Source organism: Amyelois transitella, chromosome Z (genome assembly GCF_032362555.1).
Source record: "Amyelois transitella isolate CPQ chromosome Z, ilAmyTran1.1, whole genome shotgun sequence".
Taxonomy (NCBI): Eukaryota; Metazoa; Arthropoda; class Insecta; order Lepidoptera; family Pyralidae; genus Amyelois; species Amyelois transitella.
In genome coordinates, this window is record NC_083535.1 from 5,386,431 (window position 1) to 5,407,198 (window position 20,768).

Consider the following 20,768-nt stretch of genomic DNA (forward strand, 5'->3'; position numbering starts at 1 on the left):
ACGTTCTTCTTTAAAATATAGTGTCGTGTCCCAGAGTGCTCATTGCTCGGATGGTGTATCTCCCTTCACGTTAAGAAACTATCTTTTCTGATGCTTCTTTACTTTTCGTTTACACTCGACCTTGTCACTCAATTTCGTTTTTTATTATCCTTTAATAGATAGACATGAGTGGCGTCCTTTTTAGGAAAGTTTTTGACATTTTGAATCGATAATACTGAAACTCAACCCCTCATTCTAAACATATCATCACTAGCTTCTTTTAAGGGTGTCGTTGCAAATTTCCATGGGAACCCCAGGCTAAACCAAGGTCTTCCATCATCTCACTAGTATTTAATTGGCCCATAATAAGATAACTGAGACGATTTCCATAGTGCCACTTGCTCTATGGGACAACACAATGAGAATAGTTGGATAATCGGGAGTTATTTTTAAAATTAGCAAGATTACGGAATTATGAGTGAAAGCAAAATTTCTATAAAAGAAGTATAGATGAATAAAGAGTTTACATTGGTTCCGCAGTATATTCGAGTGAAAAAAAAAAGGTTTATAATATGAATATGGAAGTACTGATGAATAAAGACATGTGATTGGTTCGGCAGTCGCTGGTGGACAACATCCTTGGTGCGGAGCCCTGCGCCTTCGGTCTGAGCAGCCAGGTGCGCAACAACGTTTCGCTCAGTTCCGTCGCGCACAACTCGCCCCCCCACCATCAGAGCGCAGCCAACGGTAAGCTCAATTTTAGTCTTAATGCTCACCAACAGGTGAACTTAATGCTTGAAAACATTCTCTACCAGTGAAACTTTAGAAAATGGCAAACAGATATCTGGTGTTAAAACAAAAGAAAGAATGTCTTCTTTTTTTCTTCTTCCTCCTGGCGAAAGTCCCGGTCACATTTTCATCTCTCCGGTGAGGAGCCCGGGTTTACGCCATTTGACCATAACCCAGGATTGGGTGAGTCACTTTCTCTGACTATCCGTACATATTCTAAAATATTAATTTCCAACCCAAGTGGTCACAGAGGGACGAAACTGAACAAACTTTAAAAGGACGACGAATTTTTCAAAAGTGACACGGTAACATATAAATAAATCGTAATCTTAATTTCGCTACAGGCCCGTCCATGGGGGGCACTCCACCGCCTGCCAGCCCCCCATTGCCGCCTCTAGGACTAGACGGCAATGGCGAAGCGGCCATGGCAGTCATCATGAGCCTTCTGGAAGCCGACGCAGGCCTCGGAGGACCTGTCAACTTCTCCGGCCTGCCCTGGCCCTTGCCCTAAACAAGCAGAAATCCTAAGGTCCATATTACCAATTCCGTTGGTCTAAATACCACTTTAGAAATGTAATTTTAAATCAGGTGCGTAAACTCGCCCGCCTGTACTGCGTTTGTACTCCTGTACTCCGTATTATATTAAAGTGTTAGATAACCATTCCGTAAAGATTCAGAATCTTTTAGATCAAAACGTATACATTAAATATTTTAGTATTACCTTGTTGTAAACTAAAACACATTGATTGCTGTTACTTTTGAGAAACTATTATCTCCATAAATGTTGTATCAAATCTAGCGATGTTGATTATTAGAAATTATGCGTATTTCTTATTCTCTCATAGATAATAATAGATTATCTAATAGTAATTTCATGTCTCTTATCTTCTTTCGTGTTTGTAGTATACAGCTCAACTACGTTAGTAAAAAATAAATAACGGTACTGTATATCCCTATTCAGGCGGGTTAATTGTAAAGCAATAGGCATGATGAAAAACAATAGCTTGCGTATCCTGGTAACATATTTTTGACGTTGGAAAAGTGAGAAAGGTGCTACTAAGTTTTAAAAAGATGTGATGCTGATCTGGCATTATAAAACGAAATGTTGATAGATATTCACCTAATAATCCTTGTCTAAAATCTATGGTCCTGGGCTTTTATTATTACTCGTATACTTTCCAAGCATATTGTTTTAAAAACGCACAAAATCAAATTACTTAAAATGGATTCTCTTAAATTAATTTATTGAAAAATATTTCAGTAGACATCATGCCTATACATTTGAGTGGTTTTAGAACACTTTGATAGATATGCCAATAAATCAAATAGGTACCTACGAGATAATCTCCATAGACTATGTTAGATAAGCCGAAGACGGCCTAATTTATTATTTATTTTATAAGGACATTAATTTCATAACTTCAAAGTTCATTTGGGGCAAAAGAAAAATGTGTCTAAACTTGTTTTATTTTTACTAAACTCCATTTTCGGATCAAAATATATAAAAACTCAATGTGACAAAAGATAGGTAATTGTAAAAACCCTCGCTTTTATTTCGCCTTTCATTTAAAATCTAAGAAAATAAGATGACTTTGTGATATTTTATTACGTTACTTGTTTTGACTAAATTTATCTCTTGTGGGATTTAATATTTTAGTGGACGATAGCAATTTTTATGCAGTTTTAATATTTTTTATTGTTTAAGTCGAAATTGTGTTGTCATTTCATGTTGTATTTTACCATTACATTTAATTATTTTTTAGTAAATATTACAATTAAATGTTACTTTATCTATCATAGCTCCCAAAATTAATTTTGCAATATCTACACAATATTATTTTTAGATTTTGAAGAATGCTTTTTGCACCCTCAATCAAATCAAATTAAGTAGTTGATTTTTAAAGCCCTTGTTTGAGCATGATTAAAAAAACGAGAAGTCGTTTTATCAGGAAATTTATGGTTATTTAAAGCAGACACATAAAAACATAATGTGGAAACACTATTCATGGGTGAAGGTACTTGTGGTAAATTATAATTTACGAAGATCCATAATTGTTACCAGTCAGTGTTCTAATATGAAGGTCTCATTTTGTGTAGTGTATTGAAGTCTCATCTTGTGTGTATTTATAAGTATATACATACAATCATGTCTTATCATATCTCTTGCGGGGTAGAAAAAGCCAGAAGTCTTGAAAAGACTGATAGGCCACATACAGTTGTATACCCTATAATATAAAAAAAAACAGTGCATCTTTGTCATAGTTTTCATTTTGATATCCCAAACATGCCGTTATAAACGAATTATATCATAATTGTTTCGTAATATTGTTGTATATTTTTGTTTTCACATTGATGACTTTATAGTACAGTTATATTTACTATGTTATTTTTATTAAAATAAAGTTTGTGGATATTGTGTTTCATTTAGCTGTGCGTTTTATTTATTTACTAAATGCCTGGCGACGTGTTTTTGTGCCTCTTATCTCTAGGCCTCTATCGGGTTACCATTTGCGTCCATCCAACGGGACAATCAATGAGATTTCAAATATGTTATTTATAAGGCTTGCGCTATCACTAACACTGTTTTGTTTATGTCCATCTCCACACAGGGACGTGGCCGGCAGGTGTTTCTTCTGGGGTCTTAAAAATAAATCGGCACTATAGATCTGAATACTATTAGTCATGTAATATTCCACGATTTCTATGATCGGGACATACATTTGGTATGAATTACATAAGAGAGAATATCTTATCGACACTAAAGCAAACGGAGGCGTTTAATCATCCTAACCATCAATGTAAACAATATTCCAGGAATACTTAATTCAAATAACCTCATAGAAAAATTGTTCGTGTAATGTTTTCATCAGATCGTTGATTCAATAGTTACATTTGTGCTATTTGCGAGTTTATCATTGCTAAGCGAGTCAATGCATTGTATTATAAAAATAAAAGATGGTAAACACTTAACTACTTTATTTTCTTATTAACTTTAACAACCATGATTGATACACGCTTTATAACTTGTCTCATGCCCTGACTAATCTACTGAAGCTTTACAAAATGCGGCTTCACGGCGACGTATGTTTTAAATAGACCGCGCTCTAAATATTTGCTTTCCCTTATGGATTTCCAATCTACCCAATCTTTCATAAAAGGTAAGTATATAGAATCTTAAGTTTTGGTAATTACGGAGCGCTAGTTCGAAATGGCTAAGTAATATTTGTTTCCCAGAAAATTGTAACTTTACAATAAAAAGAAACAAAGACAGCTATTGATTCTTATTTCATAAATCGCTGATCAAAGACTTATTATGAAGGTTAACTTTGAATAAATAAAATTTTACGTACAACAGTGTTCTCTTAAATGCGTATCGCTAACATTTCTAACACGAATGTTAACTGCTTGTCGAAAAAGGATATGATTACCAAAATTATCATATGACACTGCATTTTCATAGACTTGATGCTCTTTTGTTCCACCAAAACTCCAAAATTCTAAAGGTCAGCCTAAGGCTTCCCTGTAAGAGTGAGTTTTCATACAAAATATTTTCACATTTAGAACGAGAAAGAAATTGTTTGCATACTTTCGCTTACGTTTGATGCAATCATAGATAGAAATCGGAATAATATAAGACAAAAGAAATGCCATATTGCACTTGAAACTATAGATCTGACGTGTTGTCTTGCATCGCACGCAGTTTTTAGCGCTGTCGGCTCTGTCTACCAAATCAGTTAACCTCAAAGCTAGACCGAGAGAGGATAAGACATATTGCCTTTCTACTTTCGTAAATAAAATCCTCTGATGAACCTTCCAGTTCTAAAGTCTTATTCATTCCAAATGCTATATCTACATTGTACCTATTAATTGTATAGTTACATTCGGGCATGAAATCCTTCATAGAAAAGCTGCGATATTCAGCGCGTTAGTGTCATCTTCTACTCCATGCTGTCGCCGTACTTGTTGGTGGGCGGCGGGGGTGGCGGGGGACGACGAGAGATGGGCGGCACGCTGTTAGGATCCATCCTGGAAAATAAAATTAAATATTGCGTTTTAGAGACTACCTGCTTTATATAGTCGCTCACAAATAAACTTGACACCCTATGGTTTCGTTTTGTTTTTTCTACTTATCGCTAATGCAATCTCTTCCAGTCAACCTTTGGGTGGAAGGAAACCAAACAGGAGATTGGCGTTGGCGCAGAGCAAGATAAATAAATGTTTAAACATAATAAAGTACACACAGAATATATATTTATATATAATACAGATAAATACATATTAAAAACATATACTTAGGACAGAGTAGAAAGATAATGAGACCTAACGAGATTTTTGAAACTATCTATATCTATAAACTAGTATGTAAAGGTACGTCTCTTCATAAAGCAAGTATGGAAGGTGATAGATTGGTGTACCTGTAAGGGTCCTGCCTGTTTTCGGAGTACTCGCCGCGGTTGCGTCTCCGCAGTTCCTCGTACGACAGTGATGGACGAGGCGGCGGCGGCTCCTGCCCGCTCGGTGGACCACCTATCAAAACATGAAAAATCAAAGACATAGTCATGTAGTTTTAAATTAAGAAAGTACATTAAATACTCATTTTCTGTGAATATTGTTAAGTATGTAATTCGTTAAAAGATTAGTACTCATAGATGTGTTCAAATAAGTGCGCCTGCTACTACTCGTATGTAATAGGAACACTCATATTTTTTTGACATTAATAGCGTAGGTGCCTAAAGTCTGTAAAATATTAAAAGCTCTCAGATTTAGACTCACAAATTACACTCTCGTCTAAAACGTGAAAAGTCAAGAGAACCCCAAACTGAAGACTTTTCATGATAAGAGTAGTGAATGTGGATAAAGAGAAAATAGTATGGAGAGATCCTAGCACATGGAAAGACTCTGCCTAACCCTCCGGGAATGCTGCTGGAACGCAGCAGTTTTGACTGTGCATTGATATGAAAATCAACTCGTCGGTGTCCTCTTTTACATTAATACATATTTAATTTACCCGAGTCTTGGTCCGGCCGGTAGGTGTCGTCGCTGAAGAGCGGCCGCTCAGTGTCGAGGTCGAGCGCGGACCCCGGGCCCGCGTCCGAGTATATGTCGCCGGGGCCCGCGCCAAACATCGACGGGGATTGGTTCGCCATGCCCGTGCGCCCGCCCCTGGAAACGTACATTAACCTATTATTTTTTATAATGACTATTATACTAATTATCTACCAGTTGAATCATTTAAAGTTAAAGGATATGAGAAAATGAATCAGGAATAATTAGTTTTAAAACTTATTTTGAAACAAAGATGCAACAACAACATATACCAAGACTTTATCCTTTAGACGCAACAAAGAGATTTATAGCAGAGGTACTTTATTTTGAAAATGTATATAACTTAAATAGTCATTTTTGCATGGTAGCTGTTGGATTTGAAACTGTTGTACACACTCCTTATTCAAGCCTAATGTTTGACAATGATACAAACTATAGACTACAAGCACAATAAAGCTGTCATAAATTTTCATATTCTTAAATGTTTGGTTATATTAATATTTTTTTCATTAATTATTCATAATAATATTACAATAAAGTGCCAAGTATTTTCCTATCTATCTAGCTGCCCAGTGAGCCAAATATGTGATGGATCCTTTTTACCATGATTTAAATTACTTCTAACAAAAGCTTATACAAAAGTCATTTAAAAAATAAAAAAGTACTGGTTTATAAAAACTATGTATGTGCATACATAATAATAAAACAAGATTTGAGGATATGTAAAGGAGGATTAAGGATAGTAGCAAGTAGAGATCACTATCAAGTATTGTTTGTCCAACAATTTTGTAGATACATAATAAGCTATTATTGCATCATTTTTATAATGTTGATAAAAAAACATTGTCATAGTAAGGATTTTAAATAAATGCGCACAAACAAAACATCGTAAAAAATTACAACATAAAGACAAAAATTCCAACCAAATGAGCAACTCAAAATTAATTTCCAAACATGGACTTATGAGTTGAACATACTTATATCAAGAAAACAAATAAGAATATGATTTTATGACACCTTTGGAAAAGGTATGATTGCCTTAACATGCACCCCATCTCCACTTACACAGTGACAATGGTCTAAAATACATTAAAGAATTTATTTGTAGGATATAAATATATTGCTAAATATTATATACCCTCCAATCTTTCCATCCCTTCGGTCTCGGAGCAGCTGCCCGATGTAGCTACCGGGCAAGTTCATCAGTTTCTCTGCACAAGCCTGCTGATAGGAGAGCTTGCCAAGGAAGTAACCGACTATCACTGCCAGAGTGATTTTGGGAAATGGGCCAAAACGAGGGTTAGGCCGCAGGTGACCTGAAGTGTTTCACAAATTATTTAAAATTTGAAAATCAGAAATTACTCATGTTAAGCTATTTAAGTTGATGAAATTTGTAGTCTCTCAATTATTGAAATTCACAGGATAACTTTAATATGTGTAGCACATAATTTCAGAATAATGCCAAGACTTGCCAGTGGAAATTTATCCCAAAATAACATTCCTGTATAAATAAATTCAATAGCCTACCAGGCCATATATTGTTGCTTTTTTCGTTAGAGAATCTATATATAATATTACAAACATTCGTGTATTTTTTTTAAATTTTGCTCACTTTTTTATCTGCCATTAAAAGAACAATAGCATTAACTATCTGACAATATAAGACAAGAAAACAATTATATAAATTATTCGCATTGCACCTATATAATTTCATGTTTTTTACAAAAATTACTATATAATAAAAAAAATATTATCAACAGCCCCTTTGGTTGGTTTTTATCACACAAAAGATGTCTTGCTTAGCGCAGCAATATGTTTGTGTCACAAAGAACCCAGATAAATCTCACTTACCTGCCTGTACAGCAGCATAGGTACCAAGGCCAAGAAAAGTGCCAAGTGGCAATGACCGCTGGAAGAAACTCTCCCGGTTACACTCGGCCAGCACTCTCAATTCCTCTGCAGAGAACCTGTACTGACCCTGTGACACAAGCCCACTGTTGCATCGAGTTGCGACTTTATTCTACATTTTACTAGAGACGGCTTCCAAATAACTTCACATGAACAAGAAAGAGGAGTGAGAGAGCCGTTTCACTTCAAATGTAAAAATAACAGAGCTCTAATTACACTTAGCAAGACACAAATATTGTAGAATATTATCTTTTCAGCAAAAAAGACATAATAAACCTCCTCCGGTAACCATAATTTCGTAGAAAATATTCAAAAGCCATCCCCCGGAACATAACCTTACCGGGTTCATCGGGCCTGACGGCTGAGGCACTTGACCGCCCATCCCTGGGCTCTCCTGGTACCCACCAAACGAATTGGCATCATTCATATTGAAAGTAATACTACATTCAGTAAAACAAAGCAAAAATTTCAAAATGTATAGGTAGTATGATCTGCCAATAAAAATAACAAGACGATCGAATCGACTAGGTCATTGAGTTCGAGACAAGTTCGAGATGAGACAAACTTCAAAAGTTGAAATCGTCAATCTGTCATGTGTCAGTTCTGTCACCCAAACTTTTTGTTTTTTTTTTTGCTTTAGATAAAAGTCCTTCAAGCCTTTAATTTTATTTACATTTTTACATATAGCTATTATTATTACATATAGGTGCATAAAACTTTTTTAGTAACTCAGGTTATCATGGACCAACTGATATATATTATATATCAGTTGGTCCATGAGGAAAACGTGGTCCCTTCCTCAGAGTTTTTGTGACAACATGGTAAGATGAATGTTAAGTCTTAGGTAATAGCGCGTGCAATACTAGGTTTAAATAATTCTAGACATTTCAAAACTTTAGTAGATACTTATTTAGATACTAAGTACATAATGTAGAGGTTGATGTTAGTTCCTTATATTATCTTTTTTAAAATGTATGCAAGATCCGAAAGGGTTAAGTAGATCTGAAGTTTAAGTCCTTGTTGTAGGTATTATTAATCATTTCAAATCGATCATCATTATGTCATTAGTTAAATCATAGGCCTAAGCACTAACGCATATAACCATTTTTTTAAAAAGGTCAGGTTCAGTAAGAGCATTGTTTAGAGGATTGCCTATGAGAAGTCTAAATTGTTGGATCTCTACTTACTACGTAGGTACCTAAACTAGTCCCTTCCCTACTCTGCTTCCACCAAGTAGGTAAAAATCCATACCTAATCTCCTTAAAATTCGTTGCGAATGTGGGTAACGTAATGAGCAGATAGTTGCCCATTAATTACACTTTACCTTATATACTACTACCTAATATACTTAACTACAATAAAATGTAAAAAAATTTAAGGTTTTACTAAGTGATTTTAAAATCAACAGTATGACGGTTTTATTTTAAGTTCAACTTAATCTTTAAAAGTAGCTCTGATGTCGCCATAAAACATGTCTTTGTCTCCGTAGTGTTATTTCTTCGGAGGCGGGTTCCTTTCAGCGTGATATCTGCGCATCAGCCTGCCCAAGGGACTATCCTCAGGTAACTCTCGGAGCCGGGCTTCGCATTGCTGAACGTAGGCCACCCGACCACTGACGTACCCCAGGAATGCTGCCACCATCACTTTAGGCACAGCTCCGAAATGTGGGTTGCCGCGAAGAAACCCTAAAAAACATTCATAGAAGTAAGAGAAGTTGACGAACAAAAATAAAAACAAAAGAAAACTTACTTCTACGAATGTTTTTGTGACACAGGTGATGTGCGGTACCCACACTCACAGAAGTAAGAAAGAAGAATTATAATTATTTTCTTAGTATTTAATAACTAGGAATACCTATTCTAACTATGAGGAACAATTATTATAAGTAAATCTCTTGTTTCTTTCTTCAAAAAATATTTTTGTATGACCGTTTTACGTAGGATCTGGAATGCAACTCCACTGTCATCTTCCAATGGCGTATGTTATACTACATCTAAATTAGTTAACTGCTTTTGCAAAGTAATTTTATTCTGAACCAAAATGAAAGAAATGTTGGACAAACGGATCTCCGAATCGACGGACGACGTAGTGAAATACTTATAAATGATAGGGCACTATCCGACCACAACCCGTGGCTCTTCATGAACCAATCTTCCAAGGCATCCGAACGAACCGTATAGGATGTGTGGCTGCTCTCCAACAGCGCATATAATGCTAAGGGTTCAGCCCCCATTCTATTCTTCAATAGAATTCAATAATGAAAACTCTTTGTGTGCTTTATTTTATTTTTACTACTAAGCGGATAATTGAAAGAAATTAATTCCCACCAGCAAGTGTAGTAACACTAGCACAAATAATTATCAATTAGATACCTACTTACTTTAATATACCTAAATACATATACTAACTTAACCTCACTAGCCTAGAACGAGGAAGAATAGTTACCTCGGATACAATAATTTATAGTAATATTTATGGTACTAAGTTACACTAAACAACATCCACTAAGTTAGTAGAAAGCAATAGGCGGAAATTATTTTACTTCTATCGACGGACAAAATGAGAATTGCCTATTTGTAGTATTTTCAATGTAGCTCTCTGGTTTGTTTTTAATTGTTCTCTGCACACAAGCCACGTCAAACGAATGTCTTACCTACTGCCATCTGCCAACTTTGTGGTTGTATGACCTGTGAGTTTATTCACAAACGTTGACGAGGCCCATTATACTTATCTTTTATCCTATGATCAAAGATGGAAGTGGAGGGATGATAGATATAGGTGCTTATGTCAACGTCCGGGAATATTCTCTATTAAAAAGTTATTACTCACCAAGTTTTATGGCAGCAGCAGTGAGGGTGGCGAAAAGGGTGCTAAAAGGCAAACAGCGGCGATAGAAGCTCTCCTTGTCGCACTCTTCCAACGCCTTCATTTCATCCTGGCTGAACTCGTAGTAGCGCTGAAAAGCATTAAAATAAGCCTCAAGTCGATCGTCCTCCTGCTGTTAATCCTGCTTGATTTCTCACCTCATTGGAGTAGTACCCGAGGTGCGCCTAAAACTACGTCCTAGATTGGGAAAATCAAAGTTTTTGTCATGTTAAGGCCATGGTTGGATTTGAATCATGTGTCTCTCTGTGCATGAAAATAAAATATCATTATTTATACATGTCAAACAGATGTAAATAGTTTATTGTGCCAAGCCCTCTGTAAACTTCATCCAGATAAAAGTTGGAATCTTGAGTTTAAGTATTTGGAATCTTGCGTTAAATACCTAGGTATGATTTCAGCCTACTTAAACTGCTATGGCGCGGTCTTTTTGCCTTTTTGGAGGCACCGTGGAATCAGGAATGGTATGATTTATGCCACGTGATCCCACGGTTATCATAACGCTTTTCGGCGCGTCTTGGCCTGCTAGAATCGACGACGAAGGTGGAAGCTCTTTTTGTTCAGCAGTGGATTTTATTTGCTAGTTGATTAACCGCACCAGCGAAGTGAAGGCCTCACTGGTCTACAAATCAACTTGGGGCGAAAATTAATTTTTTGTATGTATGATAACATTCGAACCGCTGCTGGTCTGATTCTGATGAAATTAAAAGGTATGTAGAATCTGTCAATAGTAATTTTCAAGTTCATAAGGCAACGAAATCGGTTCATTAGTTTTTGAGGTAATAATAATTTTGCTTAAAATAAAAGTGTTAGGAGAGAGTGGAGGGAAAGGTCGGAGTAGTAAGACCTAGACAAACGTATCTTGATCAAATTAAGGACGTCCTGGTAAAGGGTCAGGTCAAAAGTACCCGAAACCGCCGAGCTTGCATGAAGAGAGTTGTGAATGTGGATGAAGCGAAGGAAGTATGCAGAAACTGTGGCAAGTGGAAAGAGGTAGTCTCTGCCTACCCCTCCGGGAAAGAGGCGTGATTTTATGTATGTATGTATGTATAAAAGTGTTCGCGAGGTACAAGTTTGTGGCGAATCACCAGCATTACAATGCGTCGAAATCAATGAGAGAAGAATTAATTTACCAGGGGATGCGTAACATTGCGGACAGGAGGGCACTCCTTCCCCACACCTGCGACACAGGTGCAGGTGACCTCATCATCCTCTTGTTTATTTTTTCCACTCATTACTCGAAAATTTTGGCTACTTCATAATAAATGCAAAGGCATAAATTTTATTTTTGCTCATTTTATACATTTTAATTTAGGGTCATGTTGAAAGTTGAAAATTTATTGATGGTGTCTTTTCAATGAGATTGACATTGTTGAAAAGACAACGCAAAATAAGTTTACATGAATAGGTTGCATACAAAAGAGTGATAGTCTACGATCAGCTGCATGGGTTAATGATGGAATTTAGATTGCTAGTGATATGTCGCTAGCCCATTGCTAGCACACAAATATCAATGATTAGCCTTTTTGGGAGAAGCCCGATTTTTGTTAAAGTTTTATAAAAAATATTTAAACTATTGATTTTTAATGAGAACTTCTCTTCAATATATTATTATGGGAATATCGGTTGCTATTGTTAATTTTAATTATGGTCTATCTACCACTTTCTATCTATCTATATAAATCAACTTGGGACAAAAATATATTTTTTATATGTTTGTAACGCGATAACTTTCGAACCGTTGGTCGGATTTTCGTAGAATTTGAAATATAACGTAGAGTCTGAGAATATAATAAGTTTTAGGGCATTAAAATCGAACAAGTAGTTTTTAAAATATTCACAATATCGTTAAAAAATATAACTGATCGCAAGTTTTGAGTTGACTGCGAACTACTGTACTTAAGTTTAACATTACGAGAGAATGGCTAATAAATTTAGGATTCTTATTGTAGGTGATAGGCTAGCATGCTGTCATTATTTGAGTCTCAACTTTATCATTGGGCCATAAAGTTGAATGCCGCCTTTCAGTCTATTCAAGACTATTGGCTCTGTCTACCACGCAAGGGATATAGACGTGATTAAATGTTAACGCTAAGAGGAAAAAGTGATATTAGTGATGTAATTGGATTGATATTGCAATCATCACATCATGCACCAATAAACCTCTTTGAATCAAACCAAAAATATTTCTCCATTAAACTGAAAATAACATTACTCGTCAAGCGATCAAATCAAACATCACTGTCAAAATTGTAGTCACGAAAATAATAATATGGTGCAAAATTGGAGTGTACTTCTTCCCGGAACGTGTTCGCCGTGACCATTGAACGTGGTGCGGTGAAGTGGAGGGGAGGTCGCAGCCTGGCCAACCTCATGTGGCTGCTGCTCGTGACGATGGCTGCGGTGGCGGCTGTGCAGGTCAGACAAATAGCAAATCAGGTGGGCCACTCGTAGGTCATAACGATGCTACGCCACGCTTTCAAGTAACGTAGGCGCTTATTTTTTTCCAAATTGAAAAACTGAATACATTGAAACCCTGTTAACACTAAAGCAAACAATATCAGTACTAATTACATCTTAGTATTTCATTTCAACGAAATTTGGCCTTCCCGTCTATAAATATATGTTTATTCTGTCACTACATTGCTACTTATATTATAAATGCGAAGAACTATGCACTATCTGTCTGTCTGTGACGCTTTCACGCCTAAACCAATGAACCGATTTTCATTAATTTCTGTACAAAGATAGATGTGATCTTGAGGAACAACAGATACTTATTGAAAAGTAGGCGTTAAAAGAGGGGATGAAAGATTGTTAATGAATTTGTGCCTTGTGGTTCTGGACACTATATTTAACTTCTTGAAAGAAGGGAAAGAACGAGTATTGCACCTTCATCTAGTATTCAGCTTTTACCATGAACCAATTCCCCTGCAAAGGTTGCCGAGTTCAGACGGAACTCGCTTCGTGTAAAAGAGAGCTGATTTACTCAATCAGAATTATGATCAAAAGGCGCACCTCGAGCTCGTCTTCAGACATGTGAGGATATAAATAGGATTTACGCTGTTCTCCTTGGACATCTATACGTATAATAAAACAGTAAAAATATTTTGTTTGTACATTTAGTATTTTTGACTGAAATGGGTAGAGGGACACTTAAAATGAATAATAGAAAGCAAAAATTTTTATTTTTATTTTTTTTTCTGTCTGTCTGTCTGTATGTATGTATGATCACGATTATCTCCGAAAGTACTAAACCGATTTACTTGAAACTTTCACCAATTGCTTTGTTTTAACTCAGAAGAACATATCAAGTTTGTTTCATCAAAATCAGTTCACTAAAAAAAAGTTATCGACATTTGAATGAACTCAAGGCGAATAAGTTACGAAATTTAAAATTTTAAGTCATTTATTATTGTACGACAGCATAATACCTACTTATAATATATAAATATAAGAGAAAATCAGTTTGATAATATTTTCGTTTTGCCGCACATAACATGCGTAATTCTTACGTAAAAAGATTTTTGGTTTGTTAGTCTACTTTAGTACAGTGTGGTTCCCGGCACCAATACAAAAAAGAACAGGACCACTCCATCTTTTTCCCATGGATGTCGTAAAAGGCGACTATGGGATAGGCTTACAAACTTGGGATTCTTTTTTAGGCGATGGATAATTTACGCGGACGAAGTCGCGGGCAACAGCTAGTAAATAATATATGGTTAAATTTTGTAGGGTGCACAGTATGGTGACTATGGGGCGGCAAAAATGCCAGCGTACGGAGAATACGAAGTACCTCGAGATCCACCACAAGACTACCACCTGCCGTCTGCTCCCGCCTCCCCCGAACTTTTGGACGAAGTGGACAATAAAGGTGAAGTTTTTTTAAGTAATATTTTAATAAAAAAAATGTAAATGGTAGGTAGTTTTATTGTAGGGAACTTTCAACTTGTTACATTCATACAAAATCTGGTGCTTCATGGGACTTTTTACAGACTTTTTATATCTTTTGTTACAGTTATTACTCAAAAGTCTTTGAGTAAGGATTACGCATTCGACTCGTGGCATAAACCGTCACGAAAGCAATCGAAACGAGCGCGCAATGACGACGATTTTCTAGAAAGACGGAATCGTGATAATGGTGGTCAGAAATATAGAGAGGACGATGACAGGATTCAATCAAAAACTGAAAACTCAAGAGATATTCGGGCGCGAGTGAAACACAAACGTGACCAAACCAGAGAAAAAGATGATGAAGAGTTCTCTATAGAAAAATATATTCGAGGTATTAATGAAAATAATTTAGAAGCGGATGTGGCACGTTCAAATAGAAAAACTACTGACAGAGTTATACATCGTAAAGCTAGAGATCGAGATATGCAAGTTGGTGCTGCATTCAAAGAGAGCGATTTTGACGAAGACTTGAATTCTAATAGATTCAAAAATCACGTTCCGAATCCGGATTTAAGAGAAATAGAAGATCCTATAGATGAAATACGGTCAGACGACGAAGCAGGTCTGCAGTCAGGATCGGAAAGTCGTTCGGGAGCACAACCTATAGACCGGAGACAGGGGGATCCGTCCCGTCGACGCGGTTACGACGATCCGCCACGTCTAAGGCCGGCTCAGCGAGCGCGACTGGAGGCAGGTTCAGACAAGCCTGGAGACTACGATACAGACTATTACGATGTCAAGAGACTGCAGAGCATGAGGAAGAAAGTGCTTCCACCGCGGCGGTTCTACCAAGGTAATTGTCACTGCCGTCGCTCGAATTTATTATTTCCTTTTACCTCTTTTCTACATTAAATACATAGTAAGCCCCAAATTCCTCAATGTAAGAAATATTTTTTTTTAATTCTGCCCTAGTTAATACTGCGCTATGATGGCTGTCTACGTGAACGAAAAATCAAACTTCTTTCAGCCGTCATATTGTGATATTGTTCCTAAAGAACGTTTTAACTCTTATAAGATTTACTAGTTAGTAGGTGACATCTCAGAAAAATATCAACCTCCATAAAAGATTCAAATAAAGACACCGAAAATTTTGAGAAAATTAATTAACAGCTCTAACAGTATAGCGCCTAACTTTAAAATGTGCTTATTGAAACTCCAAGGTGTATATTTTCATATTAATGATTTTGAGGAGGGAGGATGTGTGTGACCTAGATGGTCAAGTTAGAATTCTAATTACTTAATAATTTTATAATAGTACCACCCGCATCCTCCCACCAGATTGATGCTTGATGATCTGTTAAAGAGCTAATATATGGCTTATGTGTGCTCAGCAAGAGAAGAGGATTGGGCGTCGTCTCCACTAGAAAATATAAAGGAGTTAGATTATCGTCGGATGATGAACGCTAACAAGCGCCGCACTACCAACACGAGGCGGTCCACTACATCGCCCTGGACCATGACTACGACCCCGGTCCCCGCTACTACTACTACTAGTATTAGCCCAAACACTACAGCTGCGCTTACTCCTAGCACAAGTAGCATCGTGACTACATCTTCAGAACCATCGCTCACTCCTACTTCCAAAACTGACAAGAAAGAATTATCCCTGGCCGAAAAGTCGCGACTTTCGATTATGAAGAAAGCGGGCCTCAAAGAGAGGCAGAAGGGGGGGCCGCCGACTACGAAGCCTCCAGTTTTGTTGCAAGTTACAAAAATGATTCCAACTGTGATTCTAGTTGAGGCATCGACGACTGCCGACCCGTGGTTGCGCGCGCGCGATGTTCACGAAGATTCACCTGAGCACTTGGCACGAGTACGACAACTTATGAGGAACAAACTTGTGGCTAATGCCAAAGACATTAGAGACCTTACGGAAGACTGGGACCAGCTAATATGTGACTATGTGGACGTAGGTCTTCTAAAAAACCGAGCACTTCTATTCCGTCCAAATGCTACAAATATAATATTGATTGTGTGTTCATTGTGTATGTTTGCGTAATGTTCCGTGTATGTCTGTTTAATGTGTTTGTAAGAGTTTACTGCATCTATGAAATACATTTTGTTTTATTATAATTGTTTTTTTCACAAAATGTTTAAGTGAAGATAAGTTAGAACTAGCGCTAAATGGGAAATTGTCCAAGTAATAAAAATTCACTTGAGCTTTTTCAAATGACTGATAAAATTTATTAGATAGGTATACCAAAAGGGATGAGAAATCAGAGGGAATAACAATAGCAGAACATAAGAAATTAAGAGGTGGATTTTAGCAGATCATATCAGGTCGAAGAAAACAATGAAAATGCTGATTCTTACTTGATCAAACTAGAGTTTAATATGCTTATTAGGTTTCTCATCATCATTAAGGCTTCTTGTTCTTAACATTTGATGATGAAAATGAAAAGTGTGTTAATGTACAACTACATGAAAACCTTTCAATGTATTTTTACAACAAATAGTTGTAAAATACATACGTATATAAAATCATGCCTTTTTCCCAGAGAACTAGACAGAGACTACATCTTTCCACTTGCCACGATCTCTGCATACTTCTTTCGCTTCATCCACATTCATTCATAACACTCTTCATGCAAGCTCGGTGGTGTCGGGTTTTCTTTGCCTTTGCCTTTGCCAGGACGTCCTTAATTTGATCAACATACTTTCGTCTAGGCCTTCCCACTCCGACCTTTCCCTCCACACTCTCCTTGTATATTTGCTTAGTCAACCTGCTTTCATTCATTTCTTCACATGACCAAACCATCTAAACATAGCTACCCTTTTCTAATTCTGTTACTACATCTTAATTCACATCACAACCTTTAAAAATCATCACAACACATTAAAAATCGGTAATAATAAACTCTTTTACGAAATAAGAGCTTCATAATTTAAAAATCCATCGAAATGGCTAATTTGTACATATTTTATCTAGATGCTGCCGCTAACGAAACTCCAAGGTACGAGAGCGTCACACCCAATGCAGGGGGTTTGACGAGCATAGCCAGCGTGGCAGAGATTGAGCTGTCCAGATTGTTGACGGGGGGCCGTCAGCGTAAGGAGGCAGGGGAGCCTCCTAGGGAATCCACTATCGATCCTCCAGCCGAAGCCCCAGTGGTCATCAATGATCCACCGACCACTGACCCCGCCATGAACCTGAACGTGGTAAATCCACTAATGCATCGAGCCTGGAAAGAGTTCATAGCAGCAAACTCCGCAGCCTTTGTTAGTCCTTGCTTGAATCTAGCTCTCAACCTTTTTGCTATAATAAATGTCTTACAAGGATTATAGCCAGCGATTTTATTTCTATTAAGTTTTATTGACTCGTACCTACCTTCTTGTTTACATGTCTCATAAGTCCGCTTACAAATACACGTAGGTAGTCCAACGATTATAAACCTACGCGAGCGAAATCACATGTAAAAGTTATTTCTGATTTTTAGTTAGTAAAGTGTTTATGTAGGTAAAGTGCACATGAATAGAATAGAATATCTTAGTCATATTTTATTTCGTTTTCTATGCACAACATAGCGCTTGATGACACTAAGATTTTACGTTGCACAATTTTTTTTTTTTTTTGGGCAAATGTTGATTATTTTTATTAGCAGTATTTTGTACGCTTCAGAACAGAACAACCAAAATGTTTGGATACGGCTAGCTGTTTGATTGTATCCAAGTAGATATTTTGAGAGATCTTGATAAGGAGTTGTGAGTGAGGGACATCTACCGGCGCTCGCGGGAACTTAGCACCTCGTGACCGGAGTGCTAGGGCTGCGCGGCGGAGTGCCGATTTAAACGTAGTGAATACGTCGGCTGCAGAGGGCGCTCGCAGTGCGGATTGATTGCGGAGTGAGGCGCGAGGAGCAGCGCCCAACGAGTGCCATTATTTCATTATTTATTCGCCGCGCGAGCCGCGGGCCGGAGGTCGGTCGTGTCGAGTTGCGGGGCCGGCGCGTCTCCCCGTCAGTGTTGTTGTCGATTCTCTGCCGTGTTATACAGTGACTATTATGAGTGACAGGGATCGGTCGTCGCCCTCCCTCACGGACACCCCGCTGAAGACGTACATCGGCCGACACGACGACGACTACCCCCTCATAAACGGAAACGGTGAGTGTTCCCGTTCGGTGCGACTCCGAAGGTGTTCTATGACCGATATAGTATGAGCGACACGTGCGGCGACCGCGAGCTGGCGGTGCAGGGTTCGGTCCACAGCCGCGGCCCTCACTAGGTCAGCGGGAATGATGCGGATCCGCTGGCGATAAACTTTGCCGCATTGAAGCTTCCGCGGGTTCGATCGACCCGATAGCCCCTTCCCGAATCGGTATACATATAGGTGCGTCCTGCGGCATGTAGGTGCCTACTTTCAGTGTCGTGTCCGTGATGCCTTGGAATGTCTTAAGAGTTCGGTGGGTACAGCTCGCGAATAGTTTCGTGCTGTGCGTTTGGTGCCGTGCTGAGCGAGAGAGGCGGAGCGGTCCCCAGCCGTCGCGGATCGATACCCGGTGACCTTAGGTCTAAAGTCGAGCAAGTTTCGGGGGCTGTCGCCAGATAATGTGAAGACTTCCGCACACAATTCGCGCACAGAAATGAACTCTACCCCATAACGCTAACTCAACGCTGAATTTATTTTAAACCCGAGCTAATTCTATCCGCATTATCAATCTTATTAGTCTACATAAATCACCTGCGAGATTTTACTTATCTCTTAACGATAAAAATATACGCATCGGTTACAAAAACAATGCTTGGTTTACAGATACCTAGATAGCTACTGTAATATTTCAAGTATATTTCGGTATTGGGAACTAAATATAGTACGAAATTCGTTAAGCGATTCTGAGCATTATGATCCACTGCGGTTAACAAACAGCTGACGTTTTATTCATGTTTTACCGTCATACATCATCTGATTTCTGTGGTTTATAAAACAGGAAAATTTATAATAGGTATATAATTTATAGATGTGTGGAAAATTAAGAAAAGATAGATTTGTGACAAGAACCTATGAATATACATAATATAGATGCTCTCAAACTACCACAGAGGATTGCAAACCAACCGCCTTCTACCGCATTGCCGCGTGTAATCGTGCTCCAATTACCAACCTGATAAGCGACACAATTAAAACGTATGTCTTCTTATTAATATTATCTTTACTCGGATCTGTATTTTAATTTTTTTAAGCAAATTTTATCTGGTATTGATTCCAATTGTTTCCTATAAGAAATTCCCATTTAGTACCTTTTACCTACATTTTTTTTCTTTACCTGATGCGCCAGGGCTGTTTCTTAAAAATCAGTTTAATTAGCAGGTTAAACTAAAGAACATGGTTAAATGATAAAATGTTCTTCAAGAGAATTAGCCTATAATCATGAATGAAAATTGTCCTTGTTGTGCAAAGAAATATACTCAATTATTCGTTGCAAAATTCCCTTAATGAATAATAACAAAATTACCATTACTATAAAAGAACTGCTCATTTTCTGGTAATTTTAAACGACAACGTTTAGAGTCGTTTTAGAAAGACAATCACAGTCTTGATCTAGGTAGGAAGCACCAGGCAAATTAATTTTATCTTAATTATTCTCGTACTAAGCCTCTCATCGCTGTAAGTTTCCAATGTAATAAAATTACTCTTGTTATTAGATAGGAAATACCACCAAATATTACTTTCAACATAATTTCTAATTCTACACCAAAGTTGATAAAAATTTGTCGAATGTTGCCATATGAGCAAAATAAACAAAATTTTCATATATAAGAGTGACCACGTTCAGTTGTATGGCTTAATGATATAATTGAGATTCAAATAGTAACTAGAAAAACATAAATGTATACCCTCCATTCCACACCTAGCATTCACCATTTAACTACATACCGTTTGTTTTTTCAGTAAGGTCACACAAAATGATGTTAAAATCGTTTTTTTTTTTTGTTTTACGAACTTTAACCCTTTTATCTATTCTATGGTGTGACGTTAATTTCAATACAATAACCGTGCCGTAGAGTTTCTTTTCTGTGGCGCTATGTAAGTACGTAAACAACGAAATATTTTGTTAACAAAACTAACAGTATTTTATTTTGCAATACGCTGGAATTTTCCCTGATGTTTAGGTAAATTTGAAGTCTTACTTGGGAAACCAAAAGTGATCCTTCATGACTTTAACAATATTAAAATAGGTACTAAATGCCACTCTCCATGGGAACTTGCTTTC

The 20,768-nt window shown here is 37.3% G+C and overlaps 5 protein-coding genes across 15 annotated transcripts in view; 3 read left to right on the forward strand and 2 right to left on the reverse strand.

Annotated features, from left to right (window-relative positions):
• The window catches only part of LOC106133929 (protein cycle), a 50,169-nt gene extending 46,974 nt beyond the window's left edge, over window positions 1-3,195 (forward strand). For all 6 annotated transcript variants that reach the window (XM_060953898.1, XM_060953897.1, XM_060953895.1 and 3 more), the window contains 2 exons: window positions 600-726; window positions 1,113-3,195. In XM_060953898.1, the coding sequence (XP_060809881.1) occupies window positions 600-726; window positions 1,113-1,279 (294 nt within the window). In that variant the 3' untranslated portion in view covers window positions 1,280-3,195. The remainder of the gene's footprint in view (window positions 1-599; window positions 727-1,112) is intronic.
• Window positions 3,196-3,729: 534 nt separating this feature from the next.
• Window positions 3,730-8,285, reverse strand: LOC106133931 (OCIA domain-containing protein 1). The gene is made up of 6 exons (XM_013333813.2): window positions 8,063-8,285; window positions 7,666-7,792; window positions 6,953-7,130; window positions 5,777-5,931; window positions 5,184-5,295; window positions 3,730-4,794 (listed from the first exon to the last, which is right to left on the reverse strand). The coding sequence occupies exons 1-6, from the start codon at window positions 8,147-8,149 to the stop codon at window positions 4,707-4,709; spliced, it is 747 nt and encodes a 248-aa protein (XP_013189267.1). The 5' UTR covers window positions 8,150-8,285; the 3' UTR covers window positions 3,730-4,706.
• A 670-nt stretch (window positions 8,286-8,955) lies between these two features.
• On the reverse strand, window positions 8,956-18,158 carry LOC106133932 (OCIA domain-containing protein 1). The gene is made up of 3 exons (XM_013333814.2): window positions 17,888-18,158; window positions 10,552-10,678; window positions 8,956-9,407 (listed from the first exon to the last, which is right to left on the reverse strand). The coding sequence occupies exons 1-3, from the start codon at window positions 17,906-17,908 to the stop codon at window positions 9,214-9,216; spliced, it is 342 nt and encodes a 113-aa protein (XP_013189268.1). The 5' UTR covers window positions 17,909-18,158; the 3' UTR covers window positions 8,956-9,213.
• Window positions 12,921-17,844, forward strand: LOC132903956 (uncharacterized). The gene is made up of 4 exons (XM_060953688.1): window positions 12,921-13,023; window positions 14,341-14,479; window positions 14,624-15,352; window positions 17,489-17,844. The coding sequence occupies exons 1-4, from the start codon at window positions 12,979-12,981 to the stop codon at window positions 17,842-17,844; spliced, it is 1,269 nt and encodes a 422-aa protein (XP_060809671.1). The 5' UTR covers window positions 12,921-12,978.
• A 187-nt stretch (window positions 18,159-18,345) lies between the features above and the next one.
• The window catches only part of LOC106134004 (hepatic leukemia factor), an 88,334-nt gene continuing 85,911 nt past the window's right edge, over window positions 18,346-20,768 (forward strand). For 3 of the 6 annotated variants that reach the window (XM_013333937.2, XM_013333938.2, XM_060953531.1), the window contains exon 1: window positions 18,348-18,660. In XM_013333937.2, coding sequence (XP_013189391.1) covers window positions 18,561-18,660 — 100 coding nt within the window. In that variant the 5' untranslated portion in view covers window positions 18,348-18,560. Of the gene's footprint in view, window positions 18,661-20,768 lie in introns of all 6 variants that reach the window. The other 3 variants (XM_013333936.2, XM_060953530.1, XM_013333939.2) reach the window with 2 other exon arrangements.